This window comes from Triplophysa rosa, unplaced genomic scaffold (genome assembly GCF_024868665.1).
Source record: "Triplophysa rosa unplaced genomic scaffold, Trosa_1v2 scaffold89_ERROPOS2046630+, whole genome shotgun sequence".
In the NCBI taxonomy this organism is placed as follows: Eukaryota; Metazoa; Chordata; class Actinopteri; order Cypriniformes; family Nemacheilidae; genus Triplophysa; species Triplophysa rosa.
The window spans coordinates 27,760-54,990 of NW_026634904.1; the positions used below are offsets into that span (position 1 = coordinate 27,760).

Below are 27,231 nucleotides of genomic sequence, written 5' to 3' on the forward strand. Positions count from 1 at the left end.
TAAGTGTCTTAAACATTTAATTTTATATTGTTCAATTAAACGTATGGATGGTATTGTGTCTCAGTGCTCTTTGGATCACTGAAATCAATCTCAGACACCTGTGATAAGTAGTTTGCCAGGTGAGCCCAATTAAAGGAAAACTACTTAAGAAGGACGTTCCACATTATTAAGCAGGCCACAGGTTTCAAGCAATATGGGAAAGAAAAAGGATCTGTCTGCTGCCGAAAAGCGTCAAATAGTGCAATGTCTTGGACAAGGTATGAAAACATTAGATATTTCACGAAAACTTAAGCGAGATCATCGTACTGTGAAGAGATTTGTGGCTGATTCAGAGCACAGAAGGGTTCGTGCAGATAAAGGCAGAATGAGGAAGGTTTCTTCCAGACAAATTCATCGGATTAAGAGAGCAGCTGCAAAAATGCCATTGCAAAGCAGCAAACAGGTATTTGAAGCTGCTGGTGCCTCGGGAGTCCCGAAAACCTCAAGGTGTAGGATCCTCCAGATGCTTGCAGTTGTGCATAAACCTACTATTCGGCCACCCCTAACCAATGCTCACAAGCAGAAACGGTTGCAGTGGGCCCACACATACATGAAGACTAATTTTCAAACAGTCTTGTTTACTGATGAGTGCCGTGCAACCCTGGATGGTCCAGATGGATGGAGTAGTGGATGGTTGGTGGATGGCCACCATGTCCCAACAAGGCTGCGACGTCAGCAAGGAGGTGGCGGAGTCATGTTTTGGGCTGGAATCATGGGGAGACAGCTGGTGGGCCCCTTTAGGGTCCCTGAAGGTGTGAAAATGAACTCTGCAAGGTATGTAGAGTTTCTGACTGAGCACTTTCTTCCATGGTACAAAAAGAAGAACCATGCCTTCCGTAGCAAAATCATCTTCATGCATGACAATGCACCATCTCATGCTGCAAAGAATACCTCTGTGTCATTGGCTGCTATGGGCATAAAAGGAGAGAAACTCATGGTGTGGCCACCATCCTCCCCTGACCTCAACCCTATTGAGAACCTTTGGAGCATCCTCAAGCGAAAGATCTATGATGGTGGGAGGCAGTTAGCATCAAAACAGCAGCTCTGGGAGGCTATTCTGACATCCTGCAAAGAAATTCAATCAGAAACTATCCAAAAACTCACAAGTTCAATGGATGCAAGAATTGTGAAGGTGATATCAAAGAAGGGGTCCTATGTTAACATGTAACTTGCCCTGTTAGGATGTTTTTGATTGAAATAGCTTTTGATTTCAGTAAATATGACCTCCTAATGCTGCAAATTCAACAAATGACCATTTTCAGTTTTTTACAACCTATGAAATGTTTTCAAACTCTGTTGTGCATAATAATTTGGAACAGTGCATTTTGAGTTTTTCATTTTTTAAATAAATACTGTTGTCAGTGGGAGGTTTGTTCAATAAAATTCCAAATGTACCCTAACTGTTGATTACTTGAAAATTATACTGACTGTCATTTGCATCGACAAATTAGGAAAACCAGAGAAAGATATCATTTGCATAATAATTTGGAACGCAGTGTAGTTCTCTTTATATTTATAGTTTATTTATCGTTTATGTTTACAGGGCCCTAAGACCAGCAGAGACAGTGATTAGGCTTCTTTCACATAGCATAATGTATAAATGACTTTTATCAAATTTGATCTTGATGACTGACTGTTCACATTCTCAAGTGATGAAATCAGATTGGCTTGTATTAAAAACCAATGCAACAAGCAATATTTGCCATCAGAATGGAAAGCAAGGACATAAACAGCTCCCTTATGTCAAAAGCATGCCAGGTGCACCATTCGAGCACCACTTCTCGCAACAGCACTTCTTAAGAAAGTAAGACAATTAAAAAAAATACTACAAGCTGCCAATTCCTGACACGTGCATTATAAATATATCACAGCTGATATTACACTCACGTGAAACTATTAAACAGGCTACAATTTATGCCCAAAAGTGTTCAGGAGCCAAATCACCAAACAGAGCCGCCTGACAAATGTTTGTTTGCTCAAATCCAGTGAAATGACTTTCTAATCACATCTGAAAGATTCCTCGATAAAGCACCATGCATCTATGGCCTGTATTTCACATTTTACACACTAAGGAAAACAAATCAGTCTTGTGTTTCCAGAGGGAAGCCGGTGTACTGTGTAAAAGCCCTGTGGTATCTTCAGAGGGACTTTGATCCATGACTCTGCTGAAGAATAAAGCGTCTGCTTGCTGGATACTCAAATGTTCCTGCCTCTTGGTTCAACTGTGATATGGTATAAATGTTATGATATCATGTTTATTAACTGATCATGTGACGTGTTATTGGCATACAGTTCTGGTAAGACACCTCTTGTACAAATAGCTCTCCGAGGTACATGTTGGAATGGAAAAGCAAGAAGATATATGATAAACATATTTTCCTCACGGTCAGACTTGTTTGTTGCCAAGTTATGCATTTATATACATAACTTATCAAGATGCGTGTCAATTTTCATCTTGATTTATTTAAAGATACAGGTCCCCATTTCATGCATCAGTTTATTTTTGTGAACTGTATACATAACGCCCTTAGTGATAAGCAAGTAACTAAATAAAAAAGCAGTAACACTTTATTTGAAGTATACAAATGGTGATTTATTGACCCTCATATCTTTTCCAAACCTGTATGACTTTCTCCTGCAGAGCACAACAGAAGACATTTTGAAGAATGTTGGTAACCAAACAACACTGAACCCCATTGACTTCCATTGTATAAACACAAAACCGCTGAGACATTTCTCAAAATATCTTCTTTTGTGTCCCACTAAAGTAAGAGTCATATACAGGTTTCGAACCACATGAGGGTAAACAAATGATGACAGAATTTTTATATTTGTCTGTACGGTCAGTGCGGTTCGGCTGTGTTTTGTAGTGTTCTCAGGAGAGCACCTGTGGTAGAACGCAGCTCCTGTCAGCACCATTGAGTACTCATTGGTCCATTTAGAGGTATAACCCCACCTCCCCTTCCCGCTGTCCCAGTAATGGCTGCGTGCTGGGTAGCCAACGATCCGATCCGGAAAATTCTGCCAAACGATGAAGGCGAAATCCACCTGAACACACAAAGGCAAAGCTGAGATTATATCATGTCAGATATAAAACAAAGGGATGTAATGTTCACTCGGACTTCAAATAAAACCAAATATAATGCAGAACTTAAAAATGTATCCAAAGAGATTTTCGAAGCACTACGGTGGCTGACGCAGGACTAAGATGTCGTCACGTCTTGGCTTCTTTGCCGAAGGAAATAACGTATTTATGAAACGCGCTCTGTAGAGCAGTTTGTCCGTTTATGGCTACTGTAGAAACAACATGGAGAGTTCAATGTAAGGGAACTCGCGGCGTATGTAGATAGAAATACATAGTTATGTATATTATATTGCATTTCTGTCAATAGATTCTTCACACACAGCTACCTGTACCTTTAACCAAAGCAACATTAGCATGATATTGTGCTAACGGAACTCACACAGGTTCACTTCTAACCAGATGAATTATCAAACAAAAACTTCAAGAGAACTTCAGCTCTTTATTTAGCGTTAGATTACATAACATATTCAGACCTCCATGATTATTCACCTGCGCTTTAGACAGAACACCGCGTTGTCCACATGCTGGGGATGTACACTATGTAGACACCAGCTGTCAAAGTCGGCGTGCACACATATTAAAAAATGAACCCGCAAATCAAATGGAAAAGGTTGCAAACGTCCCCCTTAATGTTACGAACGATTAATTGTCATGTTAGCCGCGTACTGTGGGCCAGATTTATGACATCATGCAAATAACGTGGCCTTAAGGAATCATGGCTTTGTGATGACTTGTTTAAGCAATGCATTGTGGTTGACATGCTGAAATTCAACCTATTTGTTATGTGTACAGGACCTGGATTATTGATCTTCAGAGAGTGGAAAATAAATGGCAGGTGGAGCGAGGGCTGTTCGAGCCGAGGAGAACAACATGGCGCAAATTAATCGCCTCATTTTGTATTTCATTGTGAAACGTCCCAAAGGTAGGACCAAAACCATTTATTAAATTAAACATGCCACCAGCGTTGGGTGTAACTAGTTACTAAGTAATTAGTTACTGTAATTTAATTACTTTACCCTTGAAAAGATAAAGTAAGGGATTACTCTCATTTTTTCTGTAATTTAATTACAGTTACTTCTGATGTAATTGAACTAAATACTGTGTAATATATTCAACAGTGGAAACGACATCAAAATTATAAGTCTAACTTTAAAATGTATGATTTAATGTATCCTTTGCACATTTGTATTGGTCAGTTAATAAGAATATTTTATGTAGTTACTGCATTTATTATTTATTTGAATGAATTAAAAGAGCCGTTTCATGTCTATCCCTGAATCAATTCTAATCAAGGTGGATGTAGGATATAGAAAGTAATAAGTAACTAAATACTTTTTGGAGAGAGTCATTTGTACAGTAATCTAATTACACTATTGAATATGTAATTAGTAACTAGTAATTAATTACTTTTTCAGAGTAACTTACCCAACACAGCATGGCAGATTGTTCTTACTGTAGACCACACACTACTGTATGTACTTCGCCAGTGCCAGTGATGAAGAAGTACATCTTTTTAAGTTTACATGTGTGTAACAAAGATGAATCGAGAAACAAATTGAGAAATAAAGACATAAAGTCATGCGCTTAAACGTGCACAACACCTGATTCATCTAATTTACTGTATGTTGCTTTGTCAACGTCCTACAACAATTATTGCCTTTACTGGTCAATTCTTCAGGCCATTAACTGTAACACAGACATCAGAGTCCATGAGCCCGGCTGTTATACCACACATGTGCTCGCAGCCTAATGAAGCTTGAAGCGCATAAAAACCTCAACCCCTATATTACATTTCCCATTTTAATAAGCGAGTTAATGAGACGAAACAATGCAATTATCAATTCTGTGGAGCCGTAGCTCCGCACACTCCCCGAAAACCACAAACTACAAGTAAAATATGTCATATTTTAAGATTCTCAGCAGTTTTCAATTAAAACCCTCTCGAATGCTGAAAGGGAAATTACTCGGGGCAGATTATGAAACCAAATGTTGCCGGGTTTGTCTAAAGCCACGAGAGCTTCCTCCCTCATTAAACTTTTGTGATACGGCTTCTGTAAGCTTGTACGCTATAAAAGTCAAGTGGATATCTTGGCCAGCAGAGGTAAAGATGAACTGGATGCAGTTAATAAAACATCAGCAGGTTGAATTATTTATAGCGGCACATTGAGCATTACTGTACGTACAGTAGTAGATTTGAGAAATATAAAGCTTTCATGTGCGAAGTAACCTATGGCGCGTAAATTAATAAAATTGGCGGTAAACGTTGCTAACCGTAAATATTTATTACATATTTCTCAGCTACTTGTAACCACTGTTAGCGGTTTAAGAAATCTAGCACCGTCCAACCTCATGGGAATTCGTAAATCGCACTAAAATGAACGAATTCATACGAATTAGCCACATCGTAAATTAGTTACGTTTTTTCTGTGAGATTGTCTTGCACCATCCCATTCCAAAAGGAACAGAGTTCACAGGAGTTAACAAAACATTCCCTAACAAGATTAATTCCCACATTGTGTTCCCTTAAAACCTTTGCTTTGGAATGAACAAACAAGCTCCACATTCCCATAAACCCTGCCAGGAAATCATGTCCAAAATGTCTTTTGTTATTAACCTAGACGGCATCCTCAGTCCTGTAAACTGCAGGGAATTCTTCTGGTTGTTGCCAAATCTTTCTGAGCCCAGTGTATTATCTGCCTTCATCAGACTACGACACGGATGCTCTAATAATGACAGCACCCTGCCTGTTCTGAGAAGAAATAAATCCCACATATCTGCACATTGCCTGAAACATCTTGGCCAGATGGTGCGGCCATGTTTTGTGAGTTGGCACTGCAGCCGCCTGGATTTGCATATCACAGCTCGAGGAGCGATACTTGTTAACTACACATTTATAATCCTTATAAATAATAATTGCGCCAGATTTGGTCGATTTGCTGAAATCTGGAATCTAATTTAATCCTTTGAAGCGTTAAATCATCGTTTCGATCATTTAAAAAGGATAAAAGGACGAATGATCTAAACCTGTTTAAACCTGTTTCATGAAGTATCAGCGGATTCACCAAAGCAAGTGTAAATGACATTAAAATGATTTACAGAGTTTTGTTACTTATAGTGTGTGCATCTTCAAATACAGACATTATGGGGTGGTTTTCCAGACAGGGCTTAAGCCTAGTCCCAGACTAATTTAAAGTCCACGTGAACCGGAAGTTGCGATCGTTTTTACTTCCGTATTCTGACACATTTCCGAGTGAAAAGGAATTTCAAAGGAGAAAATTAGTGGGCGTGGCTTGCGTTTTTCACAGTGAATTGATTGGATGTGTAAAAACAGCTGTTTTTGAAGTGAAACTAGCAGCTGACTGACAGTTGAAGGGGGGGAGTTAACAGATGCTCCGCCCAAGCCGTATAGTTTACGTCATTTGAGATGGATAGTCATTTCAGGGTGGAAGTGCTTTTTCAGATTTTAACTAAAGATTATGAAAGTACATGAATTAGAAAAAAGACCTACATTGATAAACTATTTACTATAAACGCTGCAATATTATATATAAAATAAGAATTGTTATTTTTAATTTCACTGGGACTTTAAATGTTAGAGTTGTATTAAAGGGGTCATATGGCGCGAACACATATTTTTCTGTGTCTTTGGTGTGTTATAAGTTGCCCATGCATGTATTAAGTGTGGGAACAAAAGATGCATTCTATCTAAAAGCGAATGCTCACCCAGACCTGCCTGAAACGCCTCGTGTAGCCACACCCCCACAAATCCACGTCAATTGGTGGTCTGATTTGACTAAGACTGCCCAAATGTATACGCAAGTAAGGTGGGCGTACCTGTCAGTACAATTGAAGAGGAACCTGATGTTCCAAATATGGTAAGAGGCGTTACATTTCCCTCACACGCTTGCAGTATTCCACCAATCACTACGCACTGGTTAACTGGCCAATCACAGCACACATAGCACACAAAAATCTGTGCGTTTCAGAGAGGCGCGGCAAAGAGGAGATGCAAACATGAATGGTGTGTGGAAAATACAGCGTTTTTAACCTTAAATCGTGTATACACATTACATTACATCTAAAACAAACCATAATATTTGTTTTAGCTGTGTCATATCACCCCTTTAATCAAAAACTACTCGCACTGACATATCCTAAAATATATTCTTTTGTCTCAAGATGAACATAGTAATGTTTTTAAGTAAAGTATGTTTTTAAAAAACGGCTTAAGTATCCTAATTTAACTAAGACCTAGTCCTGGTTTAAACTAATCCCTGCATGGGAAACCGCCCCTTTGTGTCCTACTGTCAGGGTTAGCCACAGATCGGAGACGTGGAGAGAGTCAACAGACAGGTATTTATTTAAATCACACACTATAACACAAGATCAACGTCAGGAACATTAAGACACTACGCACAGACGAGACCAGACCATGACGGGACAGACAGAGTGAGTCTAAATAGTGCGGGGATAACTGACCAGACACAGGTGCGGGAGCGTGGAGGAGCGTGGGTAATGAAGTCCGAGGGGGAAACATGGGGAGAGACAGATGGGAACTGTGACACATACGAGCCGATTTCAATTTAAACCTCTTTACCTTTTTACCCATTACCTAATGAAGGTCACAATTAAATTCATCTTGAACCCTTCATTTTTTGTTACTTTTTAATACTTTTTATGATTAGATTTTTCTTTACACTTTTGACCCAGACTTTTAATCTGAAAAAAACAGAAATCCTTCATTATTATTTTAATTATTGCTCTTTTAAAACTATGGTTATGTAAGGAAAAAGTTCAATATAAATATTTTCAATTGTTATTGTGTTAAATCGTGGCAAAGAAATTGAAAGTTTCTACTTTCCCAAAAGAGCCGATTTATCTTTTTCATATACTTGCATAATTGATCTCCTTATAATTTATTTGATTTATATATACGAATGCTGTTGTGGTATATAGGTCATATTTGTTTTGATTTGCTTGGTTCTGTAATAAAAAAATCATAAAAATCATAAAAAATAAACTGGTTTTAATCACAAAAAAATATGACCCTAGATTTTATATTTTTTATTTTTACTAGGTTTCCTTACATAAATATCGCCCCTTCCCCATACCCCCCCCCCAAAGCTGGAGATAGTTAGTGAAAAAACCTAGTTGGTTTCATGAGAGTTTACTAGTTAAAGAAACATTCAAATTCAGAAACACTATAATTTTTCTAATAGAATCTATACTTGGAAATCTGAGTATAGTCACATCTTTACTTTGGATGAACAGTATTTCCTCTGTCTCTCTCTCTCTCAGTCTCACTGTATTCTTGTCTGATTAAATTATACAGCTGAGAACAATTAAAAATGGAGCCAGCAGGTTGCTGATGCTGCACTGTGCAAATATCATCTCTTCTCTCTGGGAAAATGAAGACAGAGAATTGACATTAACAAAGTGCAGTACAAACACAAAATATGGCAGCAATGGACAATACATGCGGCATCACAAATGCCACAGAATGAAAGAAAGAATATAATGAGCTGAAAAAAACAAAGGATGTTAAGAGAGACAGTGTGTGTGTGAAAGACAAAGAGAATGATGAACTTAAGTTAAAACCTTTTTACTGAATACTGAACTATCTACTGTATCTATTGGACTATCTATCTATAGTTATCTAGATATCTAAATAAATAGACAGACAGAAAGATAGATCAATAGATAGATATGTTCCAAAAAATTATGTTGCCCTCTCCGATTCATATATTGATTCAAATACTTATGCTAAATAACAGATAATCCTTCACGGTGAAAGATATATATTAATGCGTTGCAAAAGCTAGATAAAAACCCAGGAATGGTGGACAAGGATTAAAAAGATGTAATTGTAATTGTGTAACATGCAATCTCTCACCTCATTGGTGGACAGAACCGAGTCCTCGTCCAGACTGAGAACTGCATCAGTTTTGATGGCATGATGAGGAAAAAAACGGCCACTCATCGTCTGAGGGGAAACAAAAAGTGACATGAGCCGTTCACATATTCTCACAGCAATAGTTATATACTGTCTAAGAATTTATGAATATATTCATTTTGTACATTTTGTACATTGTTTCGTAACAGGGATCCTATTCCTTTTATTGGGCAATTCTCCCGGAAAAGCACGCCCACGGCAAGGCGAAAGAAATAGCCTGCCCACGCGCCGACCGATGAGCGATAGGAAGACCAGCTTATCAAGATTGGCTGCGCTGCGTCAAGATTGGCTGCGCTGTGGGCCCGCAGCTGCAGCTCGTTACTCTTGCAATAGTGAGAGAAGTTGAGGTGTGTTTGTTTGTTCACGGCATTTCAGTGATGGGTGTTATATAAACAGTCGATATAACGCTGGATTTGGGGATCGCTTGAAACTGATAGATGGCGCGGTCCCAGTGCTAAAAGATGAAACATGAACCGCACGTGGTAAATCAAATTACGTTATATGTTTGTGTTTTGTTGGCAATCGGCGTGTACGTGCATAATGTAAACAACGCGAAAGGATAATGTGATGATGTTTTGTGTGCTCGTGCTAGTTCCGTCCGCCCTGCCTGCCTCCAGCAGCTCGTCTTTTTGCGGAAATAATCGTACAGCTGTACCTCTCTTTTATAAATGTGATCAAACCAAATACTCTTCGAAGATACGACCTATGCAATACTACTGTGTAGGTACTCTAGATTAATATGAGATTGGCAGAAACTGCGTGTGTTACCCCATCTTTAAAAGTCCATTTTCTGTCATCATTTGCTCAGACATGTACGGCTTTGTAACACAATATGAGATGTCTGGTCTGTATGAAAGAATTATTCTAACAACCCGAGAGTAAATAAATGATGACAAACTTTATTTATTTTTGAGTGAACTATTCCTTTAAAGGCTTATCTTGAAAAGTTCACACAAGCACTTTTCATTTTTTATTGGCTCGGCTGTCTTGGCTTGGTCTCCCTTCGACAGGTCATTTGCATTTTGAGAGGTGTTTGTGGTAGAAAAAAGGGTGAAGAAATTAAATGAAAAAAATTGAAAAGGGTATAGTGAATCGTGTATGTCATTAGTGGACATTGATCATCTTCTTTAATAGTGCAATGCAGCCAGAGGAACAAATAAAATGGAATACTACATTCTAGTTTCAGATTATTACAAATCTTGGGTCTTCAGGTTTGGTTTTAATCTGCATCTGGTCCTATATGATCTGTTCTTCAGCCCTGTTTGTAACTGACTTAAGCCCTTTCGTGTGATTTAAAAAACCCAACATACACACCAGAAAGGTCTTAGATATTACTTAGTGGTAGCTTGAGAATCGCCGCTTCCCACAATCGATCCGTGGCACCACTAGAATGATGCTGTTTTAATCCATTACGGTAAATGGGGGCTACAGGGAGGTGCAAACCTTATTATGGTATTGACTCTTCATTAATACCTCTGAATAATTTAAAACTGATGCTTATGCTTTTTTTAAGCAAAATAACTCCTGATGCATGGATTTACTCACATTGCTGTAACAAACTTAAACCATTGACAGATTTATTGACTGCTGAGTTCATGTCATTAGTGAAGATCATTAAACTGTGTTTAAATTTGAGCGCATCACAGGCAACCCTAATGTTATGTTATCTGGGACATATTGTTTTTATTCCAACCTCAAGGACAATTTGTGCAAAATCATCTCTGGAGGAGTTTGTATATATTTGAATTGACTGTATTCAGATGTTTTTACATTGTGACTGTGTATCTGTGTCTGTAACGTTGTGAACACGTTGGCACAATAAGAATTTTGAGAGACATCTGACTAAAGCTCTTTTGCGATAGATTACTACCATATATTTTTTAAAAGCTAAATCTCATATACTGATGATCCACCCAACACTTCTAAAGACAAGCAATCTTACAGTAAATAAAGGAATGTACTAGGATAAAAAAAACATGCTGTTAACTTCTTCAGAAAATTATTTTGACTCATCTGTCAGATTAAAGAAACAGTCAATGGGGCAAATCATTATTGACCAGTGAAAAGCAAAAAAATATATATACAGTATATTTTGGTTGTACCATTTACAGGCCTTAACAATGAGAATAGATGGAATATTTCTGCTGTCTGAAGTTCAGACTTATTCATATATATTAATAATATATAAAAATGTATAAATAATAATAATATTAATAACAATAATAATAATAATAAAAATAACAATAACAATAACAACAATACTACTACTACTACTATTAATAATAACAATAAATTATGATTATTAATATAATTATGATTATTAATAATTATGATTATTTATTATGATGGTGGTTATATTATTATTAGTAGGAGTAGTAGTATAAAACGCAGTTATTGTGACAGCAAATTATCTTTTAGTATTATTGTTATTAATAATAATAATAATAATAAATTATGTTTTAACTCAGCAATACATTCATTCTTTTAATATCATTGGTGACAGTGTTCCTGTGCACTATGGGGCGACATGTTACGCAAAAAGCACTGCGGGCTCCTGGCTCCTGTTATCTCTCTCTCATCCCATCATTTCCTGTTTCTCTACACTGTACTGTCAGGCAAAAAAAAATCTTCTAATATCATGTGGTATTGAAGTTGTATGTGTTATTAAGGATAAAAGCGTGTGTTGTCATTAGAGCTGAACCCAGAACAGTCATCTGAAGTGTATACATGAAATATGTACAGTATGTATGTCATATATGCATTTATCATTCCATGAGTTTCTTTCATATATGTAGAGCTTCTAACACAGACTGTGTAGTTATCTGAGAGGCCAGATGTTTTTCTTGACACATGGCTTCTTCTTCTCATATCACTCCTGTTCCCTCAGGATACAAGCTTTATTTAACCATAAAGCTCACATGATCCTTCACAGGGACCATCTGCCCTTTAGTGTCCCCCTCTCCTTCCTTTCTTTTTCTCTTTTCTTACACATTTATGACAGAAAGACAGACAGACAGATATGTCAATACATGTGGCCCTGTGTCAACATTTTCGTTGGAACATTATAAAAGTAAAGCAATCCCCAACTCTAAGTAGCATACTCCTTAAAGCAGGGGGGTGCGTGGGGGGTTGGCGCAGAGGTACTGCAGGTGGGGCGTGGCGGTTCCCCGAAACCCCAACCTTTGGAACTCGATCGCGAATGCACGGAGGAACGCGATTGCAAATTGACGGACTGCAATGCTCCGTCTGAGGCCGCGCAGACTCATTGTAGGTCCTGCGCAGTGCAATTTTAGGCTGCGCACAATAGCTTAATATCTACAAAGTAGGCAAACGTCCATTCAGGAAGCAGCAGCCTTTACCTCTACATCATCTTAAGAAACAGGTATAGATCATATGTTTGTCTTTCAGACTGTCATTTCAGAATAAGCGCAAGTCTCTCTCTCTCCCGATGAGTTCAGAGTGCGCGTGAAGGGAGTGGCGTGTAAATAAAGTGCCTTTTCACGTATTTCTGAACTTGGACGGCTGTTTAAAGCTGTTGACAGTTATTAAAGATGTAAAGCGCTATTTTCGACAGACAAATGACACCACACCGCATCTGTATTATAAACTGCGAATAAACTCTTGCTCGTGTTAAAATCATGAAACGCGCACCGTTCTCGTGATCTGGCAGATTAATCCTTTTGGAATAATGCCCAAAACACTACAGTTTTGTAATGGTTTTAATGCAAAAAGGTTTCACAATGGTATTTTAACGGAAACCATTCATTTCTGTGATGGTTTCTTTTTTTTTTATCAGCAGGGTTGTTACATTTATAATCTGACCTCTTGAGATCAATCTGTCATATACAGGTATTTTTTGCTTCTTTATAACATATATATAGCTAACATATTTGACACATTATCTTATCTATCCTCAATGTACAATATTTGGCGGGGGGGATGGGGGCGCCATTTCTTAAAATGGGTTTACAGGGGGGCGCGACCATGAAAAGGTTGAGAACCACTGCCTTAAAGGGATACTCCACCCACTCACAAGTTGTTCCAAACCTGTATAAATTAGTTTGTTCTTATGAACATAAAGATATTTGGAAGAATGTTGGGAACTGACATTTCTGGCTCATCATTAACTTAATTAATGAATAATTTTTTTTGTTCTGTTGAACACAAAATGAGATATTTTGAAGAATTTAAGAAAGCCAACAGTTCTAGGGCACCTTTGACAACCATTTTATTTTTTCCCACTATGGTAGTCAATGATGTCCTAGAAATGTCAGTTGCCCACATTCTTCCAAATATCTTTCTTATGAGGGGTAATTCATGACAAAATTTAGATTTTTGGGTGGGGTATCTCTTTTAACTAGAGGAAAATACCAGGTTGCTAAAAATTCTACTAAATATATCAGAAATGTTGTTCTTGGTCCAAGAATGATGTTCAACACGTACACACAAACACACTGAGATTGTGTCCCCTTGTGACCTCTCCAGGTTTCACTTCTAGGGAAAGCCAAGTACATGTTTCTCTATTATGCTTTTATCTCAGTATTACACAACTAAATTTGATCTTGATCAGGCCGTGGAGAAAGGAGTGTTATGATCTGGATGTGGCATTTGATAGCTTATTAGTCACAATATGATTTAATTATGACAAATGGCTTTGGATTGACATTCTCACTCGCTTCAGAGAAGATGCATTTTTATTTAGATCTCTTCTGTGTGTTTTCTGATTTAAAAATTAGTGGCATGTTGTTGCCTGCTTTATTTATCACGTTATATCAGTTTCAGGACAAATCTGACTTGTGGTTTATATACAGTATATGGCACAAGCAACATGCTTCACATTTCCATTAGAAAAAAATTGAACCCCAAGCTTCAAGAAGCAAACCTTACTCTTGTAAACTAAAGTATTTGTGGAGCAAAACCCATTAATATAAGAGCAAAAGCTGTTAATATCTTGATAAATGACACTGAGATCTGCCTGTCATGATGATGATAATGGAAATGTCAGTCTCATAATGAATCACTTGAAATGATAAATTGTTTTGTTGGGTCAGTGACGTGCCTGCTTCAGATTTTTTTTTCCATTTTCCTAGTAAAAAAAATGTCATGTTAGGCGGTCTGGACAACCCCCACATGTTCACGAAATCTTATTGCCTGCTTTTTCTTTATTATTTGGTCCTAGTCATCCATATTTAAAAACATTTTATTGTTTTAAGTAAAAACAGCCGTTATATCAAAATATTCTCAAGATTATGAAAAACATCTTAGTAAAACAACTCAAAACCATTGAACTGTAATTTTTCAGAAATCTACTGTTACTTTTTACAGATTTTTCACGTTTTTTTACTGGCGCCCCAGCTGCCGAAAAATTGCTGTTTCTTTAACATAATTTTTTACAGTGCATTTTTGAAATATGGCTAGAAACCATCAAATTACAGAAAAAGACTGCAAATTTACAAGAAAAACATGTTATATTACGTTTTAACTGCTGCCCCAGTTGCCAGAAAATTACAGTTTTTTTACTGTATTTTTTTACAGTGTAGTGTATATAAAATAAATTTTGTATTGCATACCTGTACAAATTTTAAGCATTACATTTTTAGAAACAGTCGAATTGATTAACAACTTAAAATAAGTTAAGAAATAAAGCAATTTCAAAATCAGAATGAATTGAAATGGCTTAACTTGATCATTTGAAGTAATGTAAAAACTGTAAAAGCAAGTTGAAAGTTCTGAAGCCAAACTGATTATATTTAAAGTGATGAAAATGAAAATTCTGTCATCATTTACTTACCATCTTGCCATTTCAAACCTGTATGAATTTTTGGGTGAACTGTAAGGCAGCATTTTTTTCTTTTTTGTGCAGAGATTTTTGTGCAGTTTACAAATAAACCCTTCTCTTTGTTAGTATTTCTATTTGGACTTAAACCAAATTAAATGTGATCTATACATGTGGTCCACTTGCTTCTCTAAATACCTTTAAATTCCAGTTCATTCTGAATGGTCTGCCTTAAAATGAATTCAATAATGAAACAAATGTATCCAGAATCGCAGATAATGTGACAGTTTGCTTTTCCGCTGGCACATGACTGCAAAACACCCGCCGGTGTGGTTTCAAAGCACAGAACAATAATAAACTGTCAGCTTGATTTATTAGCATTTTGCACGTGGAACAATCCTTTTCTGCTGTTGAATTGTTATGATTAGTTTGGATTTGTTCCATATTTCACTTGTTGAATCAGAGACGCAAATTATTTTTGCAAACCCTCTAAATTATTTAAACAGAAAGCATACATTTTAGGAGATTTCACCAATGTTAATAAATACATTTGATGGACACCATCAAATATGTATTAATGTAACCTTTATACAGTATAAGTGAAAATATCCTTCTTATAATGAAATTCATCGTGCTGGATGAAAAAACGGCTAGGTTTAAGCATTATTTACACTAGAAGCAATACCAAGTTACAGAAATGATGTCAAACAACTTGAATTAATCTTTTAACATGTTAACTGTGTGAGACACTGTTTATAGCTCTTAGATTTTCTGCTGAGCCTGGTTTAATAGGCCCTGGCCTGAACACATCTGTGAGCAAACAGTGACATTAACACAAGCTGCTCGGGTCAACTGCATCTGTAACTAACACTGATGACAAGAAGATTAGAAGCTGAACATGAGAGAGAGAGAGAGAGAGAGAGAGAGAATGATGCTGAGCAGACAGTGTCTGAAAGGTGCTAATGATAAGACACACATTGAGAATATTCGCATCACCACCCACACACAGCTGTGCAGATATCACACACAATTTCTTCATTTTACAGACATTAAATGGTGACATCTGTCTTGTTATGTGTTATTCGGTCCTATAGCCACGGTAAATTCTGTGTCTGCGTGTTCCTAGCCTTGCATATATGTCTCCAAACATATTGAGACATTCCGAGTTAAAACCAACATCCTTGTATTCCTGTATGTCATTTCTTCTCTTTATCTCACCCTTTTCTTGCCCTCAATGATAGTGAAGGGTGTTGAGATGGAGGGCCACTTGTTTCTGGGCGGCGGAGGCTTCTCACAGTTCCACAGCACTAAAATCTGGAACCACGTTAAAGCAAATGAAAAACACAGCACATTTCAATTGACACACATTTTCTTTCTTTTACTGTATTTTGTTTAGTCTGTGATAGATAAGTATTTTATAGTTAAAGATAATTACAATTTCTGAGCAAATCACATGAACTTATATGCTCATTTTAAAGCCAGATTCTTATTTGTATGAACTAATCTATTGTTATTTTGACATTTTTATCAACAATACATGCAAAGTTGTGCACCCCACTATACAGTTCACAATATTCCAACATCTAGGGAGTAAATAGGTGTAAACATATGTAGTCCTACACTGTCATTTTACAGAATTTTACAGTTTTATTTGATAGAAATTTAATGTGTTTTGAAATGTTAAATTAGAGAAATAAACTGCACAATTACAAGTAGGGTGTAAAATAATAAACGCTATTTTACATTTTTATATTACCATTATATTACCGTTTTTACAGGTATTTTTACAGTGTAGCGTGAATATAATGAACAGTTTTAGCTTGATCTCATCGTTGACTCCATGTTCTTACCTGTGTGCAGAACTTGGACTTGGCGACGGCATGGATGAGTTTGAAAATGGGCTGCTGTTGGGACTGTAGGGGTGTGACCGCTTGAATGACGGCTGTGAAATCCTGAGATGGACCCTTACCTGTATCAAGCACACAGAATTAAAGATCAGCGTTTATGAAATCAGTGAACGGCGCAGCTGCTATTGTGTAACATCTCTCTGGGTTTGTATCAGATTGTTTTCTGGGAGCTGTTTAAAGAAAGCACCTGTTTTTCTTTGTTCCTCCGCGGAGATTCGCTTCATTTATCTACATTTGCGACTGCAACTCTGGTAACCCGACAGCTACATTAAGTCTCCATTACATCACAATATAAGTTACTACAAAGAACAGCCAACCAGAGAAGATCAAACTTGTATAATGAATTGATCAAAGCGCTGAAACTTTTCTCGTTTTATGCTCTTTAAACAAAAGATTAAGGCTTCATAATAACACTAGCAGTAATTACATTTGAGCACTCTGCAGGAATTTAGAATATAAACTTCTATAAAACGTAATTAATAAGTTTAAAACAAACATGCCACACACAAAGACTACACACAAATGAACAAAACACACAAATATCTGTTCAGTGTGTGTGTAACAGACTCACTAACAAAATCACAGCTGAATTAAAGTGGAGAGAATGATAAACGTTGGTATACTTTACTTTTACAGCGATTTGTTGCTTTGATCAATTATACAAACGCAACATAAAATAATCTCATAATTAGCACAATAATCAAGATTAAAACTTTCAAGCCTTCTGGTGTATGAATTATTAATTATTAAATCAAAGATAAAATATCTTCATGTTTTTTGTTTCACTTCAAAACAAGAATTTATTTATTGCAAATCTTTTTCAAATTATATATTTAATGATATATTTTTTACTGTGGTTTATTGTTGCCAAAAGGAATTTGTAGAAAAGGGAAGACATTTATTTATTTTACAGTTTGTCGATACTATTTTTGCCATAAAATACGAGCAATATTGTTCATTGAAAGGCCCAATAAATACTATACAGTATATGTGTCTAAAGTCATAGACAGATTTTCTGTTATGAATACTAAACTATAAAAAAATGATATCTGAAAAAAAAATCTTAGATCTTTTTCTATTGATAAAAATGATGTGTATTACTTTTACTTATCAAAATAATTTAATCAATTTCAACTTAATTCGAAACACAACCAGATTTTTTTTAATTTGGTCTAAAAATCCAACTGTGTATTGTTTTTGTTTTGTTTTTTGGACTGGCCACATTTCCAAGATGTTTCTCTCTTTTTGGCCCAAGACATGTTTATTTTGAATTTTTTCCTAAACACAAAGTACAAATATGACTGAATGAGTGAATATAAACTTGTTTTCTTTGTAGTATTTGAGGTCTGAAAAGATATAGAGAACATCTTTCTGCTATTTTCACCTGTTTCTTCGGTTTTCAATATCTGCAAATAGAAAAAATGTTTTTATTTGAAATTTGGTGTAAATATCGTTAGTGGTTCATATAATAAAACAAGAATAACTGTCACGACCAGAGCGTGGTGGAAGAGAGAACCCAAGCGCAGGCAGGCAGTGAAGGGGTTAACAAAAAGACTTTATTCAAAAACACAACACAAAACACCCTCGATGGGGGAAAAACAAAACTAAGAGTTATAACTAAAACAAGAGACTTCCCACGAGGGGGCAAAATGAAAACAAGACAAATAAACCAAACTAAAGGACACGACCAAACGTCTTAAATCATAAAGCACAAAACTCACGAAACACGAACAGGGCAAGGACTAGGAACACGGGTGAGAGCACAAACATAATCCACACAGTACAGGCACCAAACACATACAATGCACGAGCACAAGACAAAGAAACAAGAGGGTATTTATAGGAAACACAAACGAGGGATAACGACATGGGGCAGGTGTGAGACATTAAACACTCAGGGAAAGATAACGAGGAAACAAGAGGGATGGGAACAGAGACGAGACACTGGAAAAACACATGAGAGGTAAAAACATAAACATCTCATGGTCTTCCCACATAAAACCCAAGGACTCTGCCCCGATCCCACCACACGACTAGAATTTCATAAACAAGACGGTGGGACCGTGACAATAACCATTTACCTAAACACATACCTATAAATAGTCTATTTCAGAAAAACTGAAAATGGTGTTTAAAATGGTCTGTTAATTTGCCGTAGAATATGAATGCATGAAACTTTTGAAATAAAAATAAAATTATGCAAAAAGGCTAATTATTACTCCGTGAGCAAATTAAAGCCAATTGTGGCAAAGAAACATTTTAGGATAAATAAGGTTCACATTATATTACTGTTTCACAGTGTGATTATGGTGTACTACAAAATAAAAGATGACCTCGTTATGTTCCCTATGCGTCCCACAATGCCTCCCAAACAATTTACCGACTGTTTCAAGCTAGACAAAGACACCGAAAACCAATGGCACAATCTACCGGTCAAGTTGGATGATATCTCATAGGCCAATAAACAGCACGTATCACAGGTTGCCAGATTTATGGCGCAGCCCTGGCTGAGTGGATCCCGCAGTATATCACAGCACACTGAAGTGAACTCAAGTTATAGCCACAGACAGCGAGTCTAAACTGTCCTGTCATCAAAATTATGGAAAGCGAGACTAACAACGCCTGTGACAGCAGAGTATAGACCAATCTATCACTCCTGCAATACAGATTTACTGCTGACATGGAAGGCCCAGGGACAAATCGATTTCAAGCCCCTACCGTACATGCACATGCAAAAACACACACGCTGGCCTTATGGAGGAATGTGGTGGACGTGTGTGTGTGTTGACCATTCAATACTACAGTATGTAATGTACACACACATTGCTTGAGGAGACAACATCCATCTGAGTTATGGTGTCATTTTCACTGCAACAAACTTTTACTGCATTGAGCTGAAGTCACACGCATACACACAAACTCACCGAGTGGCGAGTAGTAAAACGGGAAGAGGGTGGGGTCGCTGGAGAACTCTGGAAGTGCGTAGAGCCCTCCAGGAACAGAGTTCCACATCGGTCTGCTTCTGGACATGTGCATTCGGATTCTGTCGTGAATAATCTGCAAGAACAACACGTACATCTTCATTGTGCCGCCTACGTGGTTAATACAAACGGTTTGAAGCCAGGGCTAAATAAATACAGCGAACAGTGTCTCGAACACGGTACATGTATTTAAATGACTGGAGAGAGCAATGGTGCATGTCCTCAGCACAGTAAACAGCCATCGGAACAGCATTTCATTCTAGCTTAAAGGACAGTGTCACATCTCAGCGAGTTTATGGGCATCCTTCAGTAAAGTGCTACTGTAACATTATGTCCCAACCAGGAGTGAGTTTCAAGAGACAAGCAATTTGTTAGTCCACACCGAATGTGAAATGCAGAGAGACGTGACACAATCACAGTCAATCTGAAAGCTGCAATCTTTTAGGTTTCAAAATAAACCAAAAAAAATGTATTGTGTGCTTTAGCCTGAATCACAACGGTTTAGCTTGTAATAATCATTTGTAAGTTGAGCTGTTGGCTACGATTTCACAGGAAATGTCAGTTTGAGGTCATTTGTTGAGGTCATGTAAACATGAGTACTGTATGTAAAGTAACCTGCAATTTTATGTTTCAAACAGAGATGGCGACAGAGAGGCAAAAGTTCCAGATTGCAAAAATGTTGCATATTGCGACGATGACGTCATTTGGGCCAGAGTCTGCGCAGTAGTAAGCGCGCGGTGGAGCCGCGGTAACAGGGTCCCGCCCATATTCCCTGATGACTCAATCGTAAAGGAAGAAATCATGTTACCACACCCCTTTTTATACGATCTTATAACAAACTAAAAGCAGACTTATCAGAAAAACAAACACTTAAATCATACATCAACGTAAAAATATATATAAACAATATATGTTTGTGGGGTGGATTCGTCGTGTCTGGTGTACACAGTAAGTGAAGCATCTCGCTGGTCTTGAGCTGTGGACCAGTGAAATGAACTCGGTGTGTCATACGTTCTGGTGAAAGTATCGGTTCATTTACAGAATTTTTACTCATGCTCCACTTCTCTGGATTTATTCAGATTTTACTCATGTCTGTCCCGATGTGAATGCACACACATGCCTCCAAGCTCTTCATTTACTTGCATGTAAGTGTTATACCAATTAAACTCTATTATTGATTTTTTACCGTTATTAGCATTATTATTAATAAAGGAAACATGTGGAGCATCTCTGCCTCTAGAGGCATTAAATTGAATTGCAATAACTGTGAATGTTTTAAAAGTCATTGGTTAAACAAAACAAATCTAGCCTTGTTCTAAAGTCGATTTGGATAAAGTGCCTGCTAAATATATAAGGGTGGGATTTTGGTGTAGGATAATACATTAATCAAATTGGTCAAACTGCATGGCTGGTCATCTTAACATGGTGTTGCCATGTAAAACAAAAGGAAAATAAAACAATTGTGATTGTTTCTTTCTTTACTACAAACCTACATGACATTTATCCCATTTATTTATGTCTTAGTACCAGTGTTGGGTGTAACTAGTTACTAAGTAATTAGTTCCTGTAATTTAATGACTTTTCCCTTGAAAAGATAAAGTAAGGGATTACTTTCATTTTTTTCTGTAATTTAATTACAGTTACTTCTGATGTAATTGAACTAAAACACTGTGTAATATATTCAATAGTGGAAACGACATCAAAATTATAAGTTTAACTTTAAAATGTATGATTTAATGTATCCTTTGCACATTTGTATTGCTCAGTTAATAAGAATATTTTATGTAGTTACTGCATTTATTATTTATTTGAATGAATTAAAAGAGCCGTTTCATGTTTATCCCTGAATCAATTCTAATCAAGGTGGATGTAGGATATAGAAAGTAATTAGTAATAAGTAATTAAATACTTTTTGTAGAGAGTAATTTGTACAGTAATCTAATTACACTATTGAATATGTAATTAGTAACTAGTAATTAATTACTTTTTCAGAGTAACTTACCCAACACATCTTAGTATTACATAAAATGACTGACTGCACCTTTAATGTCACACTAAGAAATCCTCTTTAATTCACTTCGCCCGTGTCTTTCTGTTTCTCTGTCTTTGTGTCACCGCTCTGGAATGAACAGTCTAAGAAAATCAGTCTGGTGTCTGCTCTCGGAATTTCACAGCGAGTCACTCGGCTCAAAGTGCTTCGAGCGGAACAGAAGCGAGGGATTAGAAAAGCTCCAGATGCAGACAAGGGTCTCAGACTCAGCAACCAGAAAAACACAGCATGGTCTGCTCACATGAAATGCACGCAGTTGTGTTTTTTTAATGGAGGAACACGTGAAAGAGGGTTTTCAGGTTAGATTATGGCACCTTATTGTATTTATTTGTTTTCTGATAGGGTCATAACAATGCTGAATGCAAATGAGAAATGGCAACTTCTCGTATCATTGCTATTACAATACAATTTTGAGCCAATGCAGTTGTGGTAATATCAATTCAGAAGCATTCTGGAAATGAGTTGAAAACAGCTTTAGTGTGTCTACCAGCTTCACCACCATCACCATGGTGATCACAAATCCTGCTCTCGGCCTGATTTCTGAACACATTTATAGTTCATAACGTCTGGCAGTTCTCAGTCTGGTCTTGTTATTAAAAGACACCACCTTCCAACACCTTCCCGAGATGAAGAATCGCAGCATCCAAGAGCAAACCTGACGTCTAGCCGGCCAAAGCTGGCCTGTGTCCTAAAAAAGTTCTCAAAGAAAGTGTCAGGATGCGAGGGAATGTTTGTGTAAATCCGTATGCATTTGTGCGTGTGTAGGAGAGGTCTTGAAAAGAGCCAGTGTGTTTGATCACGACAGCTAGCATCTCTTTATGTGTGACAGCAGCAGGTGATGAAAGCGTTCGAAGAAAACAGAAGACGCCAGAAAGGGAGAGAGACGGAGTGAGAAAGAAACTTTCCAATCCATGCGAGATTAGCACAAACCACAAAAGTTTCCATTTAGTTCAAAATGGAAGTTTGGGAGGAGCTTTTTTAACTGATCCTGTCAAACAATATAAAGGGAAAAGGCAAGAAAGCAACTTGTTTTATTTTTTATTATTCAACTCAATATTATATTATTCAACGGAATTGGCAATTTCACTTATTTGATTAGTGCCCAAGAAGTGATGCAGAATCTTAAAGGTCCAATGTGTAATTTGTCTTTAGAGGTGTATAAAGGCCTCACACAATAAAGCGTTATGTTTTTATTATCTTAGAAACTCTACAGAGCGCGTTTCGTAAATATATGATCTCTTTCGGCAATGAAGCGAAAACGTGACGACTTCTTTGTCCTGTGAGAGCCGCCTTAGTGCTTCGGAAGGGAGGCGGCGGAGTGAGCCGTTGGTTGCAATTCGCAACCTCACCGCTAGATGCCGCTACATTTCTTACACTGGACCTTTCAGCTGCAGTGTGAAATATGTTTTTATTCATTTTCCAGATCCTGAACCGTTTGAAACTTAAATTATATTTGAAATCCTAGATGTTCAATCGGTTCTCAAACAATTCCGAAATACAAAACTAACTGGCAGTTTTTCATTTCTTCATATTCTTTGTAATGCACATCTCTTTCTGCTGTTAGTCAGGACTAACCTCTAGTGTGGTCAAGACTATCTTTGTGACAGAGGAGAAGTAGGCGTCCCATAAGAACTGGGTCTGCTGCCGCAGGGCCAAGATTCTGTCAGGACCTACAGACCTGGTGATAGATGGAACCTGAGAGAGAGAGAGAGAGAGAGAGAAATGGCGCTCAGTTCAGCATACTTACATTCTCCAAAGATCCAGTGCTTTTGGATTTACATGAGACTGGATTTATAAGGGAATAGGTTTGAATGTGGTCAACAGTTTACATACACCTGCTTCTTAGTTCTGTACAATGGTACCTAGACAATTTGTGACAGTCTTATGATTTGTAATAGTTGTTGAAAAGTTTCATGTTGTCCACTGGTGTTCAGAAAAATCCAGGTCCTTATAATCTTTGTTTTTGAGCATATTTGAGATTCATCTTTTTACACTGAGGACAATCAAGAGACTCAACTATTACAAACGATGCAGACATTAGGTGATACTCAAGAAGTCAACACCATTCCAGACAAGTGTTATCACTTACTTATTACTACCTCACTGTGACAAGCCAAGTGTCTGATCATGTAATAGAAACCGTTGAAACCAGTCCTATGTTAATATTGAATGTTTCTGATGCTGGAAATCAAAGGATTTCTGAGCAATCATTTTCACAGTTTAGTTTATTGTCTTCTAACACTGTAGCAAAAGTTTCGAGCTCTGAAAGTTTCAGTGTTGTTTTATAGTCCAATAAACTCTTTTATCTTGAAAGATCAAGGAAGTGTAGATTCCTTGTGATCCAACCATTTCAAAAGGATAATGCCAAACAAATGACCCGTGCTTCTCAAAAGGTTTACAGATATTTGCTTTATTTATTGCTGCTGTATACTTGTGATCATTGTGTGTTGGTTCAAATGTGTATTTGTATTTTTTGTGTGCATGAAAATGGTCTACAATGCTCTTATAGAGTCTCATTAATTGTGATAACACAAAACTACCATTAAAAAATGACAGTTCTGTCAAAATGATTGACAATAATCATGCAGTTGAGATTAGCCGTGTGGTTCTTTTCTGTGCAAAACTCCCTGCCCATCCATGCAGGCGGCATGAATAAGAGTGGGGAGGGCAGCGATAACCCACCTTTAAGGTAAACAGAACAGAACAAACAGACGTCATTTGATTTTAATGACATTGAAGTGTAACACATAATTGAAATGCAATTGACACTTATGAAGAGAAATATCAGAAAGCCGAGTCCTGCTTGTAAATGAAGTTCTAAACGTAGGTTCGGGAGGAGCCTAAACATTCAGTCCTGTCAATCATAATCAAGGGGGGGGGCTCAGAGCTCGTGCCCCCTTCGAGGACAGCAAGGCAAGTTTATTCACCATTTTCTAGGAAGACCGAATAGGCGAACTCGTGAAATTTGAAGTGGAGTTGGGGAAGGAGGAGGGTAATTTGCTTGTGAGCGATAAGCTGCTAATATCTGAATGAATTTAAAACAGAAGCTGTGATAGCATCATATTTCTATAGGCACAGTAGATGTGGATCAGCTGATGCGAGCTTGACTCACGTGACCTGCCAGAACTATCGCTATACGCTAGATTTTATGTAAATGTGTTTTCTTTTTAAGTCAGAAGTGAACTCATCGATTGCATTATTTAAAAACTCAGCCAAATATGAAGATATCAATTGCATCTGCAAATGTAGGCTTAATTTTCTTCTGTATTTGGGGGGAATAATAAATTGACTTTTGTTTTAAACGTGTGATTCAATTTTCTTCAATAAAGCCATTACGGCACTTAAAGAGTCCTCATTCATGGCTCTGCGCTCCTCCTTGTGAGAATTTCACTGGCATTTAATTAAACTTCCCAGTGCAGTGAATGGTCACTTCAGAAAAAGCAGGATTCGCAGTCTACTGCTGCTGAAAAGAGAGAGGGATTGAAAGAGGTAAAGAGGTAAGATCAAAATATACTGCAAGTCTCAAATCTCAACACTTGCTTGAACTATTTTTTCATTTGATCAATTTATAATACAATTCCTGTGAAACTGCTCTGTGTTTGTGAGATGTTTATGTGATGGAATGATTTTGGAGTTATTTGGCACTGGTGGTCTGATGTGAATGCATGTATACCTGCAGCAGTAATCTCTCATCCCCGATGATGGCCGCTTTACTCCAGTCAATGACCTCTGAGAACGGCAGCTCCCATCCGTTACTCAACAGCACAGGAATACAGGCCGCCTGCGCAACACATACACACACACATCAAATCTACACAACTGCAAAAGAATACTTTCACAGACTTTATTTCAATCAATGCAAAGTTGTGAGAAATGTTCACAGACAATCTGAAACATTACATTTCCCTAAATTGGAGGGTTCCTTGCATGTTCTCCTTACTGTCCTTCCTTAGAAATGAGCTATTTCTATCTACATACACCGCCGGTCCCTTTACATGGAATTCACCATGTTGTTTCTACAGTAGCCCTAAACAGACCATAGCCCTGTGTCAGCAACCTTAGTGCTTAGAAAGGGAGGGGTGTAGTGAGCCATTGGTTGCAATTCGCAACTCCACCACTAGATGCCGCTAAAATTCACACACAGGACCCTAAAAGGTTTGATTTGGGGTTCTTTTAAGTTTTTATTGATCCACTGATAACGTTGTCATGGTTTCTTGCACTGAAGTCATAAATCAATTTTTTTGTCATTTAGCCTTTCTCCGGCCCTTAGAATTAAACAAGTATTTTTTCCTTTTCACAAAGCAAAAACGATAGGAAGGTCTTCTTTTGAATCACACAAGACGGACAACAAGGACATTCAAGTTTACTGGCTTTTTGGAGGATAAAACACTCATAACGCTCAAAGAGACACAGAATTGCCTCATTCAAGGATCCTGCTGTACATTAAACTAAACTAAACATAATCAAACACAGCAAGGTTGAATAGAAATTGCACATTCACACGCAAAAAAACCTGTCATATCTCAAAAACTGCACACTTCTCATTGAAACACATGCAGTTAAGTTTCAGCTCAGTTTATTTGTATGCGCCGTGTGTGTCGTTTTAGTGCCTGGTTTACTAAATGCATTATGCAAATTAGGTAACAATGTAAACGCACCAACAAATGAGTCCAATTCCTTATGTTGTAGCCCGGTTCTGGATACCAGGTTGTGGATGGGGATGCATGGGTATGACTGAATCGGCCCTTTACATGTGCACTCCAATGCACCTCAACCATCACAGTCTCATTTAATCATCAATTCATGAAAAACTGTTGCTATGATAAAAGGAAAATGTGTGTTTAAAAACCTGGTTTGTAACAGCTCAATGCTAATCTCACCAGGCAAGTGCAGAGTCAATTTAATAACATGGTTGGCTTAACAGATTTCTTTAAATGCTGTCATTAAATATTAATACTGTGCTCATGGCAGCTTATAGTAAAGTAATAATAGTCTCCCAGACCGGAAGTTAAAATGATATTCATTTTCTTTATAAGGAAATTCATTTTTAATAATAACTTATAAGATTCCTAAATGATGAAGACATCTAGTAAAAATTTCTAGTGAAACTTCAAAATAAGATTAAACATTAATGCACACACTTATGATTTGACTTCTGAATCAATCAATCATTTTCCAATGGAGCTGTATGGATCATTTTTAACTGATGACTTTGAGGTTATGGTTTTCTTATGAGCTAGATATGATCTTTTACTCTTTGTTTGTGTTCAGCTGCAAGGAAGTCATGTACACCTGGGATGGCATGGAAAGTCTTATTCGGCATCCAAAATCTTTGTCCAAAGTTTCTAAAATACATTAAAAAATCGGATAAAAATATTTTTAAAATGCTTCCAAAAACCCTGTTTTTGATGGTTTGATTAAAGGGACAGTTCCCCAAAAT

At 37.2% G+C, this 27,231-nt stretch overlaps 1 protein-coding gene across 1 annotated transcript in view; it reads right to left on the reverse strand.

The window, feature by feature from the left end:
• The window catches only part of LOC130551302 (exostosin-1a-like), a 35,764-nt gene that overhangs the window by 5,635 nt on the left and 2,898 nt on the right, over positions 1-27,231 (reverse strand). The window contains exons 3-9 of the mRNA XM_057328876.1: positions 25,465-25,572; positions 23,367-23,486; positions 19,685-19,817; positions 16,704-16,822; positions 16,072-16,167; positions 9,018-9,107; positions 2,927-3,087 (exon numbers count right to left, since the gene is read on the reverse strand). Coding sequence (XP_057184859.1) covers positions 2,927-3,087; positions 9,018-9,107; positions 16,072-16,167; positions 16,704-16,822; positions 19,685-19,817; positions 23,367-23,486; positions 25,465-25,572 — 827 coding nt within the window. The remainder of the gene's footprint in view (positions 1-2,926; positions 3,088-9,017; positions 9,108-16,071; positions 16,168-16,703; positions 16,823-19,684; positions 19,818-23,366; positions 23,487-25,464; positions 25,573-27,231) is intronic.